This window comes from Vespula pensylvanica, chromosome 10 (genome assembly GCF_014466175.1).
Source record: "Vespula pensylvanica isolate Volc-1 chromosome 10, ASM1446617v1, whole genome shotgun sequence".
NCBI classification, from domain to species: domain Eukaryota; kingdom Metazoa; phylum Arthropoda; class Insecta; order Hymenoptera; family Vespidae; genus Vespula; species Vespula pensylvanica.
The window spans coordinates 190952-213395 of NC_057694.1; the positions used below are offsets into that span (position 1 = coordinate 190952).

At 39.1% G+C, this 22444-nt stretch overlaps 1 protein-coding gene across 1 annotated transcript; it reads left to right on the top strand.

Moving 5' to 3' along the window:
• Positions 1 to 4507: 4507 nt before the first annotated feature.
• LOC122632540 (growth/differentiation factor 8) lies at positions 4508 to 22041 on the top strand. Its single transcript, XM_043819446.1, has 3 exons — positions 4508 to 5247; positions 18349 to 18964; positions 19151 to 22041. Exons 1-3 carry the CDS (start codon positions 4875 to 4877, stop codon positions 19368 to 19370), a joined length of 1209 nt encoding a protein of 402 aa, XP_043675381.1. The 5' UTR covers positions 4508 to 4874; the 3' UTR covers positions 19371 to 22041.
• Positions 22042 to 22444: the final 403 nt, after the last annotated feature.

The following is a 22444-nucleotide window of genomic DNA, read 5'->3' on the forward strand; positions in this document are numbered from 1 at the left end:
TATTACACTCCCTCGTGCAATTTACTGTCACTAATTAACTTTTGTCTTTAGAACAGCACCGATTTATAAAATAATTGGATCACACATAATGTCGGAAAGTCAATGATAAAATATCAAAGCTTTGTTTCTGAGAGTTTCGTCGATCGGACGGGATTAAGATATTTCCTCAAATTCGATAAAATTTTCATGACTTGTGATCGGTTTGTTTCAAAAGGAGAGAAGACGATGACGAAGAAAAAGAGATGAGAGAAAGAAAGAGACGGATGGGGAAAAAATGCCACCACAGCGTGAAAAGACCAGCAATGGTAGCTTGTTAGTGCGATACGACACCATAAAAAAAAGGACGAAAAGATTGAAGGTCCTTTTCTGGAGCCACCTGCTGTTACGACTGCAAAAGCAACTGTAAGCGCGGTTGCCACTCGATTGGTCCTTACGATGACAGACGGGTGCAACGTGTGGGGCAATCAGAGGGAACATGGGAAGAATCGAGGATGGCTTCACGCATTCCCATGCCCTGATTCTCCGATTTCTACCTTTCTCGTAATCGTTTTTCTCTTATCCCGTAAACTTACAGTTCTATCAAAACAAACTACGATAAGAATTAGTTAATAGCTATATAGAATGTTAACGAATTATTAAATAACTTTCTTTTCTTCCTTTTTTTCCCTTTTTTTGTTTCCCTTTTCTTGTCGACCGTTGATTTTTAAGATAGATTTTAATCACGTAACGAATCTGATCAGATTAGAATGTATTCGAAGGTGTATTCTATTTTTTATATTAAAAAAAGAAAGAAAGAAGAAATGGCCGATCAAAGAGCCAAAGAATATATGGTCCATTTAGATTCTGCAGACCACCAATGCGACGACTTTTTCCGAGAAACCATAAAATCACTTAATCTTCGAGTATCCAAGTTATGGATGGTTATAAACGGTTTCGTGACCACGAATCCACGATACTGTTACGGAAGATGAAGGGGAGAAAAGAGAGGAGAATGAGAATCTCATCGATCGAGCAGACATTAATTTTTATTAAACGATATAATAAGCATTATTATGGGCAGTATAGCGAGCACAGGGATTGTATGATAACGATCACAATCGAACAGTACCCATATGTTTATTCTGCAACATTTTAGGTAAGATCGATTTTAACGAACGTTAGGAGAATATTTCTAAAGTTGTCTCATTATATAGAAAATCGCTACAACGGAGAGAGATAGGAGTGAACAAAAAAATGAGCAAAAGTCGCTAAACTGATTATACTAGAAAAATAAGGGAGCGAAAACTAGCGAAGAACAAAGATAGAAGAAAAAGGAAAAAAAGATCAAAAATGCAAATGGATGGGTTCAGTTTCAGGATTCTGTACGTATCGTATCCGTGCATCTTCGCTCGCTTGACTCCATCGAGATTTCTCTCTGAAAGAATATGCAGCATACCCTTGCAAAAGAAGGAAAGAATCGGCGATTTTGTCGTTTAGAATATAATATATGTCGGTTGGTGTGCATCTTTCAGGGAACGCGGACCAATGCGCGAGATTTGAATCGCTTTGAAAGTCGATTTGGCTTTCAAACGTCACGAGAAGAAGTCGATGGCCTATCTCGGTCTTTCGGTCTTCGTTTCTTTTTTGTTTTTTTCTCTATCTCTTTCTTTCTGACATGCGTAGTCCTATCTGGCCGATCGGCGGGACGACAGCTTTGAGCGTGCCCTCGATTCCGTGAGCCATAAAAATTCGATCGAAATTCTCTTGGGGACTCTCGAGAGATCGTGCATCAAATTGCACGCGCATCAGACGGTGCACGTGCGCTGTCGAGCAAGTCGATGTCGTCGAATTTCAAATTTCTCATTTTCTTTTCGTTTTTTCTCCTTTTGTCTCTTTGTTATTTTCTTTTTTTAAACGCTTCGCGTAGAAGTAGCTCGATCATTTTGTAGAGCCGTGTGAATTCCATTTCGAAGTAGTAGCCACTTATCTATCTATCTATATATATATATACCATACAACAGGTATATATGTATATACATGTGTGTGTGTGTGTGTGTGTGTGTGTGTGTGTGTGTGTATATATATATACGCAGGAATATAGAGATAATCGGAAGAAAAAGTTCTTTCTCTAAAGAGCGAGAGCATTGATTTCATTAAATGAAAAAGGAAGATAACTCCTTACGTCTTATTTGTTATTTTTTATTTTCTTCTTTAAAAAGATATTTTTCGGCTAAAAAGATTTCTAGAGAGTCTTCTCAGAGAATAAAAAATGCACAAAGATTGTTAATAGTATACCAAGAATAAATCGAAGAAAATAAAGAAGTAGCAGCAAAGAGATTCGTCGTCAGCAGCGGGCGTTCTATGCACGTGGGAGCGATTGTCGGTCGATCGGTCGTCGATCGATTGTCGATCGACGTTGATGCTCTTGCTTACAGAAAAAAGATTCAAACTCGACAAAGAGAGAGAGAAAGAGAGAGGGAGTGAGAGAGGGAGGTTAGAGAGAGGGAAAGAGAGAAAGAGAGGGAGAGAGAGAAAGAGAGGGAGAGAGAGAGGGAATAGACGGAGAGAGAGAGAGAGAGAGAGAGAGATAAAGAGAAAGAGCATTCTTTAACCGGCAACGATGATCGCTATGAAGGATCGCAGAGCGTGGTGGGAGGGCCGAAGGAGGTGACGGGCTGGAGGGTGCAAGAAGAGGTGATGGTAGTGGTATGGTGATGGTACGGAGGAAGGGGTGGAAGAGTGGGGGGCAACGAGCCATAGGCGTCAGTCGCGCCGACAGCGGCGGCGACGGGCAGACGCACGGCCCCGCTACACGCGAATGCGTAAGATACTACGCTCGCGCGTTAAAGAGGGAGAAAAGAGGAGGGGGCAGAAAGAGAGAAAGAGAAAGAAAAGATATATAGAGAGAGAGAGAGAGAGAGAGAGAAACAAGGCGCCGGGAGAGAAAACGGGAGCGCGTATATAGGGGAGGCGAAGGAGGAAGAGGAGAAGGAAGAGGTGAAGGAAGAGGAGAAGGAGGAGGCAGAGGGAGAGAGTAGAAGGAGAGGACGATGGAGAAAGAAAGAAGAAGAAGAAAGAGAGGAGGAGGCCACCACTTCGACATATATGCGGTGAAACCGCGCGCCTCCTGACTCAGTGCTTGACAGGCTAGCAAGCTTTAAGGATCTGTGGGTACCGCGCCTACCGGCAATCCTGAACCCCTCCCCCACCCTATCGACTCGACCTTTTTCACGCGTGATACTTTCGCTCTTGTTTTATTTCTCTCTCTCTCTTTTTTCTCTTTCTATTTATCTCTATCTCTTTTTTCTTTTATTCTTTTGCCATCCCAGAGAAAAGAAAGAAATAGACACCACGAGGGGATCAGCGTCTCTCATTTTCTGTTACCTCAGAAGAGGGTACGCTACTCTTGTCTCTGGAGAATCATCTCGATCCTGACATAATATAGGAAAAGAAAGATCTAAGGAGGAAGAATCGAAGAAAGACTCACGATTGCTAAAATTGCCAAGGTCGAGCGTGCCGGTGTTGTCTTTGCGAGAGGAGTTGGAGAAAGAGGAAGAAGAAAAAGAAGAAATAGCGGTGACGGTCGTTCAAAAGGGGGGCAATGTTCATCGGGAGGATGCATATCGTCATAGGAGAGCAGGCCAAGGTGGTGCATCGGTGAAGAAGCTACGTTTTGAGTTTGAGTACGCGTGCGATATTCTTCGAGACAACGACGACGATGAAGAGACCGGGCCGGAACTGAAGGTCACGAGGGTGCAGCGGGACCGCTCGTCGCACTCTTCGTCTCTTTCTCCTCCCACCCTCTCTCAATATATATATATATATATATATATACACATATACATATACATATATATATACATATACATATATACACACAGATACATACACATACACACACATATTTTTTCTCGATTCTCTTTCATCCTTTCTCTCCTTTTGTTCCCCAGTCAGAGTTTCTTTCATCAGATAGTGTATTGTATCTATTTGGCTTCAACCCTTGCTACCACGCGTACATTATTTCGTTTTCGCGATGTGACGTGCCGAGGAAAAATTTACCGACCGATTAAAAGTGTGCCTTAAGAGCGAGAACCGACTGACCGTCTCCCGTCATTGTCATCTTCTCCTAAATTACTCGTGAGTGTCGAAAAAAGGCCAACTTTTCTATGTAATTGATCGGTAAAACGGGCACCGATCGAAACCGCGAGGACGTAGGGAAGAGAGCGAAGCTGGATTGCGTAGATCGCGATCGTGCTACGACGGGTTGGTGGTCGCCTATTCCGGCCGGTATAACATCACCGACGGCTAAACACGTCAAACGGAAGTTTCTCGAAGTGAAAAGCGTGAAACGGGGGTCACACGTAGTTGGTAAGAAGAAGCTGGTGCTTTGCGATAAAGGAGGAGGTGGTGGAGGTGGTGGAGGTAGTGGTGGAGGAGGAGGAGGAGGAGGAGGAGGAGGAGGAGGAGGAGAAGAAGAAGAAGAAGAAGAAGAAGAAGAAGAAGAAGAAGAAGAAGGCGGAGGAGGAGGCGGCGAAGGAGAAGGAAGCGGTGGTTGCGGAGAAGAGGAAGGTGGAGAAGAAAGTGGTGGAGAAAGAAGAGGACGGCGACCAGCCGGAAGAAAGGAAGAAGAGGCAGAAGGTGGGGGAGGAGGAGGAGGAAAAGGAAAACTCGAGGAAGGTGGAGTTTCCTCTTTCGAGGTGAGGATTCGGAAGCGGAAGAAGCGCTGAGAGTACAGTGGAAAAGGAAGGAGGGAAGAAAGAAGAAGAAGAAGAAGAGAAAGAAGAAGAAGAAGAATGACGTCGTCGTCGCGGGCCGTCTGATCGTTAGATCGCGCTTAAGACGGAAGCCCGCGAGCGACGCTTCCTCGTTGGCAGGAGCGTGACCTTGGGAGCAAGATGGTCACGAGAACGCTCCTGATACTCTCGTTGCTCCTCCTCGGTGCCTTCGACGCGCCTGGCATCGAGAGAGCTCGCGTCGGGTATTTCGCGATGGCCGGTAATGCTTGCAACGCATGTAGGATGCACGAGGAGATCAGAGCTCTCAGTCTCGAAGCTATCAAAGAACAGATACTCAATAAGCTCGGATTGAAGCAGGCACCTAATATGACTGGCAGGGCCTTACCGAGAATCCCGTCTATTTCGAAACTCATGGACATGTACGGGATGCAGGCCGATCAACCTCAACCCGTAGAACCTGGTATCACTCATCACGAGGAAGTCGATGAGTACGCCGCCAAGACTGAGAGCGTCTTTGCCTTGGCACAACCACGTGAGTACCCCATTGTCATTGCCGTTCTCTCTCTCTCTCTCTCTCTCTCTCTCTCTCTCTCTCTCTCTCTCACTCTTTCTCTCTCCCTCTTTCTCTCACCGTCTCTCTTTCTCTGTCTCTCTATCTGTCTGTCTGTCCGTCTGTCTGTCTGTCTCTCTGTCTCTCTTTCTCTCTTTCTCTCTTTCTCTCTTTCTCTCTTTCTCTCTTTCTCTCTTTCTCTCTTTTTTCGACAAAAGCTTTTTCGTTTATACTCTTACTAGGGATTGACCAGGTAATTCGCGTATCGACGTGGAACGAATTAAAAAGAAAGTTGTTCGATCGTTAATCAGTGGAACGCATCGGACTATATCTGCTTCTTCTTCTTCGTACTGGGTTCTAACGGCATCGATTTGAAATTCGATCTTTGCCTCTTGCCTTTAGGCGTGAGGGCTCGTACAAGGCGATAATGGGACTTATTGAGCCTCTCTCTCTCTCTCTCTCTCTCTCTCTCTCTCTCTCTCTCTCTTTCTCTCTTTCTCTCTTTCTCTCTTTCTCTCCGTCAAAAACGTTCTCTCTATATAATATACATACATAATGCATGTTTCTTCCTTCGAGAAAAATGGAAAGAAGGAGGGGAAGGTTCAGAAGAATACACGACTTACTACTTCTACCTACGCGAATCCTTTAGGTGAGATTATCCTCGAACCTTTTGTAGGGTAAAAGGCATGTACTCGTGTTAGTAGGCTACCTTACAACCTGTGTTTAACTCTTCTTCCCTGTATTCATATATTAAAAAAATGTATTGTTAAAAAACACCTCGAGAAATGATCGACGCGAACCACCAGACGGCTTCTTCTACCTGCTTCCAGTTAATCTGAATTTCATGGCCGTATTAACGTACTTAATATAGGCTTGATCGATGTACTGCGTTACTTTGAAAATTTCGAGATCAATCTCGATAGCGTAACTGATAATTACGTATAACTCGTTCCACGAAACGGCATTTATTCAACGTGTTCTTTTGATCTTTTCACGAAAGTTGTCTTTTCATGTTCGTAATGCTGAGAACAATTTTCGCGTCGAACCTTTAAAAAATATATAATTTTAAAGATTTCCATGTACGTAGGTAACAGGTAACAGGTAATAGGTGAACAGATACACATATGCATGCGCACGTACGTAGATGCATACGTAAATACATATCATATATATACATATACATATACATATACATATACATATACATATACATATACATATACATATACATATACATATACATATACATATACATATACATATACATATACATATACATATACATATACATATACATATACATATACATATACATATACATATACATATACATATACATATACATATACATATACATATACATATACATATACATATACATATACATATACATATACATATACATATACATATACACACACATACGCATACACGTATACGTACACGTACACATACACATACATGTATACGTATACGTAGACATATACATATACATATATACACATACATAAATATATACTGTTTTAAATATTTTTTTTTTAGATTTACATTTAAATCGTTGACAATGTTGCACATTTACGAGAATGAATCACCCGCGAACGTAGTCCAAGCTGTCTGTGGAAACGTATAAAAGTCAACGTGAGCCACAAATCAACGATAACTAATTACTCTCTGAAATTTGTGCGCTTTGTTTTGAGAAAGATAAAGCTGCGCTCGGAGATTCTTTCGTTCACGTATGTTTTGCAAAATGAAACGCAGTATCTTCTTTATGTTCGCAAAGTCATTTAAAAATGGGCGATGCTAATCGAAAACATAAAAAGGTTGTATTACGTAGAATAAATTAACAATAAGATTATATACAAAAGAATAATATCGAAATATTTGAATTAATGAAGTAGATGAGAAAAGTTGTTTAGGTGTATAATAAACGAAAAAATATTGCATATAGAGCCCGATTTGTCTTCTGCTTTGCGAATTTCGAGAATTGATGATTAAATATTCTATTCTATTCGCGCATTAACATATCGCAAACTGCTTGAACGAATATGTAATCCTTCTATCTTAGGAGAGTAAGGCAAAGTTCTTGCGAATAGCATTTAGAGACACGTTTTCCGAACCGATGACGAATTCTTTTCAACTGTTAATGCGGTTTTACGTGCCTTATTATTCGCTTATTTGTTTTACATGCGTTTTTGTTCTTGTTCGTGTCGATAATAGGACATTGCGAATTGATCACAGAAGAACATAATATCATTTTTTTTACTGAAGTAAGAAAATGAAACATAAGAAAATGAAAACAAACAAGAGAAAGAGAGAGAAGTATATTTTTTTCATTATTATTTATCATCTTCATTATATTATTTATATTAATAATAAAAAAAGAAAAAGTAAAAGTTAATTGTTGCTTCATACTTTTTATATTATTGTATATTTTATATTTTTACATATGTATATTTTTATTTTGTTTGCTGTTATCAGTTTACAAAAAATACAACGGATATCGTGCGCTCTCTTCGATTTGTTTATGTCAGTATGAGACAGAAGCTCTTTACTTTCTTAATTACATCGAAAACGGGCTTTACACACCGAAGGAAGAAGATAGTCAGATAGTATCTTTAGAGAACAGGACGATGGCGAAGGGAATATCAGATTCGTGAGGGGTTATCGCTTCGGATGACCCACATCACTCTACGAGTGCTTTGCAACTGTTATAGGACGCGATCTCTGGATCTCGATCTTACAAATTTGTTCTTATTTTCTTTCTTTCTTTCTTTCTTTATCCGTTCTTTCCTTATTTCTTTATTTCTTTTTCTCTTTCCTTCTTATTCCTCATTCTTGCATCTCGATTTCCTTCGGCGAAACGGCAGTTAGTTTTTTGTTGTACGTCCTCGAGAGATCGATCGATCTTGGTCGCTCGGTCGCAGGTTGATCAAATGTGCGTGCGTGAACATCAACAATTTTTATATACATACATATGTACACACACGCACACGCGCGCGCGCGCACACACACACACATGTATATGTGCACACACATACACACACGCACGCATGCACGCATCTATATATATTATACTTACAAGATGTTTCCAGATTTGTTTTCCAGATTGTTCTCTTTCGATTTTTACCATGCTGTACGTATCTATATATACATGTAGGTGTACGCAAAGAAATGATTCGAAACGAGCAAGCGAAATAATTTCGACGTACGTACGATATATACATATACTCCTTGGAATTGAATTGTAAGCATTCTAACAACGATCTGTCATATGCGCGATTTGTGGTTAACGAATTAGTCATTTCCTTACAGTGTTTTTGTCGTCTGGCCTGCGTATATTCAACCGAAATAACTTCTTTGTTCTTCTTGACTCTGAACGAGCTACTTTCGAACGTTTACATTATCGTTTCGGTGGAAAAAGTTTCGTACAAATAGCAAAAACGAATTGTTTACCTATTTAATTCTCGCCATTGATTTTCTATCTTTTTTGAGGGGTGATTGCGGTCGGCGGAAGGGAGGGAAATTTTTTTCATTTTCTGGAACGTAAGAATGTAAATACCATCGAATCTGTTCCAACATTCTAGATAAATCAAATTTCTGTTTCTTTTTCCGAGTGTATACATTCGATTGATATTTCTCGATAAATTTATTTCAAGCTTTATGCCGCTCAGAGAAAAGGGGACAGAGAGAAGAAGGGAGAGAAAGACAAAGAGAGCGAGAAAGAGAGAGAGAGAGAGAGAGAGAGAGAGAGAGAGAGAGAGAGAAGAGAGAGAGAGAGAGAGAGAGGGAGAGAGAGACATCAACCTGTTGAGATAAGGTTATAGTCCAAGTTGAAACGGGCGTGTACGAATTTTCAAGTACGAACGACGAACTGGCCTCGATTCGTAACGAAGGTCACGGCCGATGCACAGCCTAGGTCAGGCCCATCGCTCATTATCGCGTTAAAGCTGTCTGTAGTAGGTGACAGGTCGCTGTTAGGACTCTTCTAGTTTAGAATCGATTTCTCCTCATACTTCGAACTTTCATCTTTGTGAGTATTTTATTTGTTTATTTTTTATAAAAGTTCGTTATAACTGCTGACTCGTCATGATAATATACTTTTGCGGTATCCTCAATTTATCTTTAGCACGCTAAATTATATTTATCGTAACTTTATTAGATGACCGAAAAGACGAGTCTTTTTCAACGCGATTTCATGCAAATTTACAGACGTATCCGAGATTCCAGGGACGTATGATACTTCGTAATATTTTTAGTCGTCATATCTTATGACATGTAAATGAAATAATTCTTATTAAGAACTCGTTGGATAGATTTAATGCGTGTCATTCAATGACCCGTAAAATCCTGCGCTTAAAAGAACGAAACTTTCATCAAGAAGAGCCGGAAAAGTGAATATTCGAATGGTTTAACTGACGTTATCTTTTTTCTTTTTATACCCTTTAATATTTGATTTTTAGGTCGTTATTGCGTCATGTAATTTGGTAATTTTATTGAAATATTGAAATATTTAAACTTATCGAAATTTATTCGACTGTAATGATCGTCCATAGAAAAAGAAACACGTGGGTTAGAAAAAAATAATATTTTTATTAACTGATAATAATTTTCAATGTTTGAACGTAATTCGTTGATTACCGAGAATAATCAAAATCTCATGTGTGAAGAGTTATTAAAAGAATCGAGTATCGCGATAGTCGTCCACATAAACACTCATTTTCAGTACATGCTATCGCTATCGCGGATTTTTTTTTCACTTATGTATACTTCAAACATACTTGATATATACAGACGTACAAGTTACGATACGTTGACAATGACTTTTGGTTAAATGTTGTTTATCGTTGGTACAGCGTTTCTATTTTCTATTTTGATTACGTATTCACTTGATTTACGATAGTACAACAGTACGAGTACAGTTTCCAATCTATAATTAAGTAAAGGTCACCCAACTTATAATTAAGTAAAAATATATTTGTCTATCTATCGAGCGATCTCGTTCCGATCTTTTCATCTCCAAACCTTGTAGCGCGCGTGCAGCCTCAAATCCACCCGCTTTCGCAAAATGAATAACTCTGAAACAGATACATAATAATGACAGTTCTGATAGCGGCACTTGCGGTCAGCATACTCGCAGACAGGCGCCGCACTTTTAGTGGTTCTCAATATTATTTACTGACATCCGAATGATCACGCTTTTCCTTCGAGGAATACGCGTGCTCGCTTATGCTTTTTCTGTAACAGATAATACGGACTTCGAATTCGACTTTTTCTTTTATCATTGCAAACAATTATATTCTTTTTCTTTGTGAAAGATTATTTATCGAAATTTATTACGTCATCGACAATATATGCTCCGATTTCGATTTGCACGAAAAGATTTAAGATTAATGTCATTTTTCGGATTATCGGATTGGCCAATCCTCCTTACTCTTTGATATAGTAAGACGCGGTCGAAATCGCCTGAATACTCTGCGTGCGCAATCGAGATCTAACATTCTAACGCCGAGATGGTCCCGATCGAAACGGCGCTCTCTTGTACTAACGATACGCGTTCTGACCGATCCACTGTGGCGGCGGAATAGATCGATGCAGAAAACCAGTTTGTCGTGTTCCCGGCTCACTCGGAGATATTAAGAGTGCAAATATCACTGACACGCAGCAACGCGAATGCGTTTAAGGGCTACTTGGATTACATAACAATTCAACGTGTATTACCGCTCCATCGACGTTTACGACATTAGACAGAGTTAGATTCGCATATCGCCTTACTATCGCCGTGCGTTATTTATTTATATTTTCGTTACGCATGGCTTTCGTAATACGGTTTGCTTAACGAGCTATACCCAAATTTATATAGATCCGATATCTTCGTTAAATCCCGATTGAGATCTCCCTTCTCGACGTTTTTCTTATATATATATTAGATACGTAGATAGGAGATCCATTGATCTCTTCCACGTATCACATTAATTATCAAGCAGATTCGTTCGTTTTTTCTATCCTTTTCTCTTTCTCTCTTTTTTTTAAACATATTAGATACGTAGATAGGAGATCCATTGATCTCTTCCATGTATCAAATTAATTATCGAGCAAATTTCGTATTTTTTTCTTTCATCTTTTTTTCCAATTAGAAAAGTACAACATTCGTCACATTTTTGCAAATGAATGAACGCCGGACAATTTCCTATAATTCGGTTCATGAAAAAAAATTGTGATTTGGATAGAATCACGTTTGATCTGTGCTCTTATATCGAAAAGAAAAAACAACGAATACGATCTCTTTTCGCTTTCATTTTTCGAAAAATATCGGTTATAAGTGATACGAAGATTATTTTGGGATCGATTATTTTAAAGGAATCATATCGTTCGAAGCAGCTTTGATGTTCAGACCAAAGCCGGACGTAAAAAGGAATGAGCCTACAAATAATTAGCCATTGCGTGATGAAGGTAGTTCGCAATTGCGATTACAGTTCGACAGTATAACGGCGTAACTCGATAAAATTCACATTTGGGTCACGCGTTTCTCTTACCACTCACCCTCTCTTTCTTTCTCTCTTTTTCTCTGTTTCTCTCATTCTCTCTCTCTTTCTTTCTCTCTCGCTCGCTCGCTCGCTCGCTCGCTCGCTCGCTCGTCCATATGCATATAGACGCAGGGTCTTTTCATCGACATCGCGTGCGTTCGTGACAGCTCTCGCATCACCCCCTTCGAAACGACAGGTGGGCGCGCACGAGGAAAGAAATGACGAGAGAAAAACGCAGGAACGCCTCTTTTTGCACCCCATCGCTCTTTCATGTACACAGTTCGACATAAATGACCCTCTGGCAAAAGCGAAGAAAAGGGACTACAACCACATTCGTGAGAAGGAACGAATCGACCTTTCGTTCGTTTGCTAGATTTTGCGAAAGAGAGTGTGAGACGGTCTTTCTTTCTTCTTCTTCGAAGAAAGAAGAAAGGAGAAGAAGAGAACGAAAAATTTGCAATCTCAATATTTTCCATAGCATCGCGAAAAGGATTTTGGAGATCTTCCAAGTAGACATTTCGCAGATCGTCGTTCAATGCGTTTTCAGTGAGTTGGTACTATAATTTTCTCGTGTAAATCCGCGGACTATTTACTTTGGCCAACATCATGGTTCATGCGATTAGCTACGATTAGAACTCCTGGGAGCTTGGAGAGAACGTTATCAAGCGTTTTTAGATCGTACGGGATAACTTTCCCTGAGGGAAAGATGAGACAATTTTTTTTTGGTTGGAGTGATGGAGCGAGGAATGAAGAGCGAGGAAGAGGTAAGAGGGTAGGGTTACAACATAAATTTTGGCGTTCAATGTTTTTCGTCTCACATATAGGTGAGGTGGGTACGATCGTTTCGTTAGATTCACGCGAAGCTCTCTCACTTCGGGCCGATTGCATCGACGAATCAACGTTCTCGAAAACTTTCTTCTTCTTCTCCTCTTTCTTTTTTTCTCACTCTTTGGAATTCCAGTCGACCCTCAATTTCGTTCTTCGCTAATTTCCACCACCTACCTGTCTCGTCGTTCATTTGTAATTGGAATTCCCGTTGATTTCGTAAAATGTACCCGATGGCTAAAATCCTTCGCTTTTGCTTTATATTTTCCAGCAAGAATACAATATTATGCACTATTTAATATAGATACTTACGCAAACGATTTACTTAACGATCGTAAGAATAATAAAATAAACATAACTTGTTAAATGCGTTTCCTCTTTTCAGTTGGAAAACTATAAATGAAGATAAAACATTTTGAAACGGTTCAACACTAATATAATATTATATATAGACACAACATTTGTTGACACTTAATGTTCATATAAAATGCTTTTTTTTTGGACACTTGAATGTATACCCAATCAATGAAAAATATGTTGTATAAGAAGATCTATTAAAATCTTTGGATAGAGAACCGAGATCCCTCTTAGGCACTTTTGAACACTCGTTTAAAATGAAGGACGAAAAAGAAGAATCGATTGGATGTTGACTAATGCTAACATGATTATTTTTGAGTTGAGGGAGGTTGAGAAATAGACGTTTGGTTAGACGTTCGAAAGCTTGGTTGGTGTGCGAGTGTGTACTCGACTACCGGACTATCCTATCCGCCAACAGCAAGGTTGGTATTAAATTTCGACGAGTCATACGATCCGCTCTCGCGCTTTGGTACGTGGCCATGCGCTGCACGTAGACGATTTGTCGCATGATATTTTTAAACGTCGTCGCCCTTACGCGTTCCGCAACGCCGAAGAGTTAAAGAACTGGCCGATAGCAGTGAGAACTCGCGCTCCACGATCGAGTACTAGGAGAGAGGAGGAGAGGTCGTTCCGTATCAATTATTTCTTCGTTTATTTATAGGCAGGGCCACGACATCGCGGTATCACCGTTGTTTTCCATAGTTTCCACTGATTCTCTGTGTCGCTGTGTTTCTGTCTATCTGTCTTTTCTCTCTCTGTCTCTCTCTCTCTCTCTCTCCCTCTCTCCCTCCCCCCTCTCTTTCTTTCTGTCTCAATCTCACTATCTATTTATCTATCTATCTGTCTGTCTCTATCTATCTTTATCTATTTATCTCTGTATCTATCTATTTATCTATCTTTCTTTATAACCAAAATTCCCACGTTATTTGGGTTTTGAACGTTATGACGTGCTCGCTCAAGAGAAAAATGAGATAAGATTGTCTCGTGGTAAAGATAAAATGATTCCTATAAATTTATATGAATTGTATACAATCAATCTATTTGTTATCGCTCTCTGTGTGTGTGCGTGCGTGCGTGCGTGCGGGCGCGCGCGTGTGTAAACTACTCGTAATAATGAATATATAAAATAAATTAGATTTATAGGTTAATTAGAGAACAAATTTATAGATTATATCTTATTTTGTGCGTGATATAAACATTTTCAAGGATCAACTAAGTAATTTTGTAATTAATCTATATAGTTGATTATAGCTATAATATAAATAGATAAATATATATGTTAAATTTTGCACGTGTTGGAAAGATAAAATGTAAAGAGTTTATCATCATTTTATTGATTTAATCTTAAAGTGTGAACAAGTTGTCATATATTAATTTCGATCTCGATCACGTTGTCATCAACTCGTCAAGAAAGTAAGGGATTTCGATTCGGATAGAAGAGAACGTTTTCACCGGCTGGTCCAGCGATGCGAGTGACCTCCGTTTGCGGACACTATATTTATCTCGAGAGAGCTAAAGCACAACGTCGATGTACTTAGCGCTTTAGCTTTATTGTCTTTCTTCTGTCCTTTTCTTATTTTTGTTTTTCTTTCGTTTCCCCTCTCCCATTAACTATCTCTCTCTCTCTCTCTCTCTCTCTCTCTCCTCCTCTTCTCTCCCCCCTCTCTTTTTCTCTCTTTCTCTCTCTCTCTCTCCCTCTGTCACTTTCGCTGGCGTACGTTCCACACATTTATTTATGTCTGCGCGCCGCCAAATTTAAAATCCGCGCCAAGCACCATCACGTGTGCCGGCGTTGAGCGGACTTTAAACGTCGTGTGACAGCCTTAAGCGAAAACATAACCACGAAGATGTATCTCTTAGACGTGCAGAATCATCTCTTTTTTTCTCATTTTATCTTTCCTTCTTTTAGTTTTCCTCATTTCTCATATATTTCATATGTATCATATGTTTCAAAAATCTTTGTTTCTTTCGATGCTTCGAATTAATCGTTCTTTGTATTTCTCATTTGTAGGGATACAAAGGAAGTTTACATAATTTTCTAATAAAAAATATCAAAAGGTCGTCTACTATCTAAACGATATCAGCAAATTTGTTCGTTCTTTCTTTCATTCATACTTTTACTCTCGTTTGAGATCTAAGAAATCTGATTTATTTATATGTACATATATAAGGAGATGTCACGGTTCCAAGTTTCTCAGCTTTTTTTCTGAATCGAATCGCCGAAGCGTTAAGAACGTACGAATGTCGAGAATATTTCGAGCGCTTTCAAGGGTGCCTTAGACGTTTTAAGATCCCAGTCGTTTCCCTTTCAGTAATCGCGTTCACTTTGCTTTGACTTTTTCTCCAGACACAATTCTTCCCCTTTTTCGCGTAACTTTAAATTTAGTCTCCGAACTTGCCAAGCCAGACGGTCGGTAGTTCGTCTGGACCAAAATAAGTCACCCATCTTTCCGTCTTGTTGTTCCTCCTTCCTTTTCGCTTCTTCTTTCGCCATTTTCTTCCCCTTTTTTTCTTCTTTTTTTTCTTTCTCGCTCGTCAAAGCGCGACTCTTCACCTCAGTTATGACGCACGTTTTCCTGTTTAAAATCAGACACTCCAAGAACCTTCAGACAACCTCCAGACAGTCCGATTTAAAATTCTCTTCGGATTGAAACTCTAAAAATCATCAAAATCATATGTTTCTTTCTTTCGGACTATCCTGTAGCCTGTAATCAGCAACCAATAAACAAATATTTAACGAAATGAAATAGCCGTAGTTTATTTGTTCAAAAGCGATAGATACATGCACTTATTGAGGATACAATGGAACGAATTTTGTCGTTTTGCACGGTTCATGCATGTTTAGCGAGGGAGAAGTCAAATTTACGAGGGCTGAAGCGTAGTAGTGTAACAATGGTTATTCGATTAAATCCGTGATGCACGATTTCATGGATAAAGGAAGACAAATGTCGCTTTGCTGGTATTCGCAAGAACGAGAGAAAGAAGAGGAAGAGAGGGGGAGAGGGAAAGAGAGAGAGAGAGAGAGAGAGAGAGAGAGTAAGAGGACGTCTAGGTGCACGTCTACGAATCCTTGGCACTTCGAAGGTGAAGTCACAGTAAAGAGATTAGGTTTGTCTTCCTTAAGTCGATTATACCGGACGGGAAGGGAAAACTTGATCCACCTTCATTCTGATCGTCTGAAGTTTCCGAAAGACGTCGCCAGCGAAGGGGATAAGAAGATCTTGCTATCTGTAAGATTAACGCAATTAGTCGTTAGAAATTAGTTTATAAATGTCGAGTACGACAGCGTATGTTGAATCTATAATTACTCGAGATTACGATCGTGCAAGGAGTAGTCATGGTGTGTATTATTTGATAAAACATAGATGCTTCCCCTAGACATAATCATTTTCCCTCGATTAAGTGTCAATCTTAGGATACAATTATACGAACGAGAGAATGGAATCCGGTTCGAAATTGTTTTTCGAACGCGACCGTGATTGAGAAGAGGATGAGGAGGAGGAGAAGGAGTGAAAGAGATAGAGAATGTGTCCGATAAAATAAAGAAAAAAATAAATAAATTCGTGGTAAATTAATTGAATCGATCGAGAAAATTAATTTAGCACTTAATAAAATTTCATCGCGAGTAATATTTACATGAACGTAGTTGACGTGAAACATTTGTTCGGTCGAGAACACTCGCGAGTGTTTAACACTTGTCTGTTGGTCATTGGCCTAGGACAAACTCATCGCGAAGATCGCACGTACGGTGTCCAATTTGTTAGGAGCGAAAGGATTAATGGACGGTGCGACGTACTAAAGCGAAAGATATGTTCTTGGTCGAGTGCCGGAAAATTTCTTAGGACCGTTAAACCTGCAAACGGTGACGGTAGTGATGACTTCTATTCGGGCCATCCAAGACCGCTTCCATGAAGGGTAAAGCCCGCCTCGCGAGTCTTACCGTTACGCGGAGCATCGTTTTTCTCACGACGATCAATCAGGATGGTGACTTTTCTCGAAGTCTCTCTCTCTCTCTCTCTCTCTCTCTCTCTCTCTCTCTCTCTGTCTCCACGACAGTTTGCCTTTTCTTGTCATTTCTAGGCGAACAAGCCAAGTTGAAACGCTACTGTGAACGAACGACACTCAAAGATTTTAACCCTTTGACCGGATGACTTGAATCGACACTCGTTTCTCCGTTGGATTTAGCCTTACCGATTAACTCGCAATTACTTTTTTGTCATTTCTTTCGAAGAAGAAGAAAAAGAAGAAGAACAAGATGATAATTTAGATACTTTGTAAACTTTAATAGCGTTTCTTATTTCATCTCTACAAGATTACAGTATAACTATTTGACATTAGATCCGTTCTTTCGTAATATCTTCTGAAATCTTAATCATTAAATAAATGTTAACGAAAAATAGCGTCTAATTTTTAGCGTTAAAATGATCAATGTTCCATTTGATTTCACTCGCTAATACGATATTTAGATTCATCTACTTCACTCTAATCATTCCTTTCGAATTAAGAAAAACTTTAATGCGTCGCGATTTAACGATAAACACGCTACAAACACGTTAATCACTTAGAGTTATTATTTTCAACGGCAATTAGTTACAAAGTTTCTAATGCATCTTATCGCATGAAATACTTTCGCAGCAACTTATTTGTCGATTAGAAATAATTACCAATATGCTCTAGACATTTACTTTTTTATTGTTGCGAACGAAGATCGGGTCTGGTAGATTAAAAGCAGGTTTTTTTTTACTTTGTATTATTACGCGAAACGATTTTCTTTAATGTCGGCAAACGACTTTCTTCTATTAATACGGTACACTGTTCTGATTAGTAACGTATGATAACGAAAGAATCTTTTCGTAATAATCGCAAGAGACTCGCATTTTAATCATTGGCGTGTGCGCATATACATCATCGATTATCGCAAATCTTTTCTATCCCGATAACCTCGTGACAAGCAACGATCCTTGTGTAGATTCTCACTACGTTAGTGGAAATCATTAATGTTTGAACGGAACGATTATGTTCCGATTGAAATCATATATTCAGTCTGCATTTTCCTCTAATCATTCTTGCATGTAATAGGTAATTGTATATATGTATACAAGTGATTATATCAAGCCAGTTTAACAGCTTCGACGATCGTGAGCGTTACATCAGAGTAATGTGGTTCTTCAACGTGTTTCATAATAACAAGTATTTCTAACAAGTACGCGATGAATTTTCTAATGTCAGGATACTTTTAAATGCATTCGTCAAAAAGTCACACACACACACACACACACACACACACACACATCAGAGAATACATTGAAATAACTTCTAATTATTTTTAGAATATGTCTAAATAAATAACGAAAAAACGCTAATTTTCTGTTGACAGATCAAAGGCTAAGGCATTCAAAAGGAAGTCTAGACGTGTTGTACTTCAAGTTCTCCGACAAGGTAATTCAGCATCGAGTGACGAGAGCAGAATTGTCTCTTTGGGTTTGGGGTACCAATCAGGATAACGATGAGCCGAGCGACTCAGTTGATATGGATAATTTGGAGATTCATCACGAAGGTCCTTTGACGATCACTCTTCAAAGGATCCTTCGCGGTGTCACAGAGTCGGGTGGCCCGCTGTTGGGCCCACCGTTAACGACGAAACATCCTCGACCGAACGGTCGCAGAGGTGCTTGGATCACGATCGAATTAAGAAGAATGGTGGCCGAATGGTTCAAGCATCCTAGAGATAACTTAGGTGTCGCTTTAAAAATTTCTGGTCCTGGTGGAAATCATCGTAGGAATTCGAGACTTGTCGAGACGAATCCCGGGGCTGAGTTTGCTCCGTATCTCGAAGTGCAAACACAAGAATTGGACACGAGAAGAGGAGGTAGGATTAAGAGAAACGTCGGCCTTAATTGCGACGAGGCTAGCCAAGAGACGAGGTGCTGCCGGTACAAGCTCACGGTGGATTTCGAGAAATTCGGCTGGGATTGGATAATCGCGCCTAAAAAGTGAGTTTGTGTGTGTGTGCGTGTGTGTAATTTCGAATTTAACATATACCTTAACAAAATGATTAAACGCGTTTGTCAGAATTTTTTTCAAATCAACGCGGGCGGGAAAAAAAAAGAAAGCAAAAGCAACGTAAGAAATACAATGATTGGTATAAAAACAACTCTGTTTCATGTTCCTTGTTTCAGATACGACGCGAATTACTGTTCGGGCGATTGTCCGATGGCTTTTCTGCCAGCCTATCCGAATACCCACATAGTTAGCTTGGCGGAACCGCCGAACAACACGGGTCCATGTTGTGCTCCGAGAAAGCTTTCGGAGATCACGATGCTCTACTTTGACAACGAGTATCAAATAGTTTTCTCGCGGCTACCAGGCATGGTCGTTGAAAGATGCGGATGCTCATAGTCCCCATTACTTCCATTCTGGAGAAGCGAGAACGAGGAAGATGTGTGTCGTTGGTTCGTTGCTGGTGAATTCTCCATGAAGAAGAAAAAATAAAAAAAGGAAAAAAGAAAAACATGGGAAAAAAATAAAGAAAAAATTCTTCATCCGATAGACTGAAAGTGCCTTGTTCGGAAGTGTTAGCTGCCGCGCGCTTGAACGCTTGATGCGTAGAAAATGGCGGCCGAGAGAAAGGAATGAACAAAAAATGAGAAAATGGAAATAAGAGAATAGAAAGGAATCAATGGAAGAGGAAAAAATTCGAGCGGGCAACCTCGATGATGAATCCACAGCAAGGCGAATAGTTCCTAGAGTCACGGTATTATTTTTAAGGCGCCAATGCGTTTGCTCCTGATTCAAGAGAACGACCTTTATAAGGCATTTTGATTTCTTCCTCGTTACGTGTTCCCCATACATCTCTTCTCTTATTTTTAATTTGATTTCTCCTTTCCTTCGTTTCGGACGTAGAGACATTAACGACGAAGTTCGAGCACACTGATCCCGTCCCTTTTTTTTCGATTATTGAAATTTCTCTTTCTCTCTTTCTCTCTCTTTCCCCCCAACCCTCTCTCTCTCTCTCTCGTGCTATTAGTGATTTGTAATACCACAGCGTTTGCTACGATAACAAAAATGATGACATCGTTCGTCTTACATTTATGATATACGTAGCAACGATCATTGTTAATCGGTGAGGACGTACTGGCCAAAAGATCTCGGTGTACAGTGAAATAACATTCTCTTTTTTTTTAACATTCTTCTTCCCCCAATCTTTTCGAAATTTAATGATCTTTCTTCTATCTATTCGTTTTTGATTTCTTTCCTTTCCTTTCCTTTCCTTTTCTTTTGTTTTCTTTTATTTTTGGTTTTAAATCGATATTACGAGTGATTGTGAGAGAATGCGTATGAACCGTGAATGTGTACATAAAGTAATCCAAGCAAGTGTGGCATAATTTTTGTCAAATTTTTCGATTCGTATCGAAGAATTCGTAGAGGAGCCAATTAATTAGCGAAGCTCCGTCTCTTTTTTAACGTGAATATCTAATAGGTTAAGTTGTAGATAAAAAATGTAACTGACCCGGGCATGCGTCTTTTATTAAATTTTATCGTACAATAATGAAGGTTTCCTTCCTACGCCATTTTAAGATAATTCGCGAATACGATTTAACGAATTACTCGTTAAAATTTTTGATACATCTGAATACATTCAGCCTTCTTTTTTCCTCTCTCTCTCTCTCTCTCTCTCTCTCTCTCTCTCTCTCTCTCTCGCTCTCGCTCTCTTCATCTATTTCCTCTCTTTTTATTCTTTACGGCTTCGAATTTTCAAGTTATGTGCACCGTAGTGAACTTTTCTAAAATAGATAATTGACTATGCACCGTCTCAAAATTTACAACAAATAATTGTGTGAGGAAAGTGTATAAAAAGATATTAGGTGTACAAATGAATAATCCAAATTTTTATGAGTGGTTAAAAAATAAATATTAAAGTTGATTGATTTTCTCTTTCTTTTGCGATTATATTGTGTTGGCATATAGTTGTTAGAAGTGAAAATCGATTTGACGCAAAACTGAATGTAACAATCTCAAGTTGTATTCAGTTTGGTAAAATCGATCATGGCGAGGGATAAAGTGCACATCTGACAACGTGTGAGAGTGTCTTCCTATATTTAATAAGCAATACAGAAAATCTTTCTTGCGGAAAATTAATCTGAGACGAAAAAATGATGGGAAAATTCCTGAGGAAGCAGTAAAATCGGTTGGAAAACTTAACTGGTTCGAAAAACAGTTATTGCCCTGCATTCGGCGGAATATAAAAGTTGAAACCGGGTAGAACAGTACTGCGAACTGTTATCGACGTCAGCTAATCAGTTTGAGCCAAGAATTGGAACGATAAAGTCCGTATACTGGGAAAGAAGAACGTCCTGTGAAATTGTTGCAATGACAACGTCAGACCACACGCTGCTTCTAAAGATATCATGAGTTTTGGCGGGATGTCCGGGGCGTCTAATATATTTACCAGATATTACTTTGTCGGATTACCGCTTATTCCGAACGATGCAACATATCCTTATCCAATATACACTTCCAATCAGTGAATGAGAGATATAAAAATGGCTTAACGATTTAATTGCATCCAAAGATATATTGTATATTTCCAAGACAGAATTCATCACTTGCTTCAAAAATGGCTTAAATTTATAGAAAGCAACAGCGAATAATTCGAGTGAAAAACTTGCTTCATTTGATTTCAAAATAAACCTTGAGCTTTGTTAAAAAAAAGAAGATTGGATTATTCATTCGTAGATCTAATATTTCGATGCTATTTCTTACCGAGGCTATTCTCTTTTCCTTACTATCGTTTAGAATTAAGGTCTTTTGAACGAAAAGGCAACCACCTCTTTTATATTCTTTTTTTTTTCTATTTTTGTTGTCCTTTTATCTTTGTCTTCTTTTTCGCTCTTCGTTTGTTTGTCAGTGTATCTATTATTAAAAGTAATGGAATTGTGTACTCTCCAGTATCCGAACGAGAACGACAAAGAAAAAAAATGCATACTTATATGTATAATGTGTACTTCTTAGGTAGAGAGCATAGATAGAAAAATATTTATTCGATAAAATAAATGGTTTTTTCGAGAAACAAGTGTCTTTATTTTCTTTATCTTCGTTTATGTTTACTTTAATTTTTGTATTAATACGTCGACGTACATTATCGCAATTAAAAGAATACCGCAATTTCGGTTGTTCACATCGATATTGCTTTTTTTTAACGAAAAGATATATAATGGCTGTTGTGTTAACTTGTTAAGAATAATTTATGCGTGTTCCTTGAATTCGCGAAGAACTTTAGTCGAGATTAAAATTCACGTTAAATTTGAATTGCATTTTCTTTGTTCATTGCCACTTTTGATATTTTTATTTTTCAGACGAAATCACTTTCCTCTTTCTGTAAGTCGGAGGGCGAAATCGAAATCGATGGAGCGGCAACGTTTCATTTCGCGACGTTCAATGCGATAAACTTTCGGGGCAAAAGAGGCGGCCGC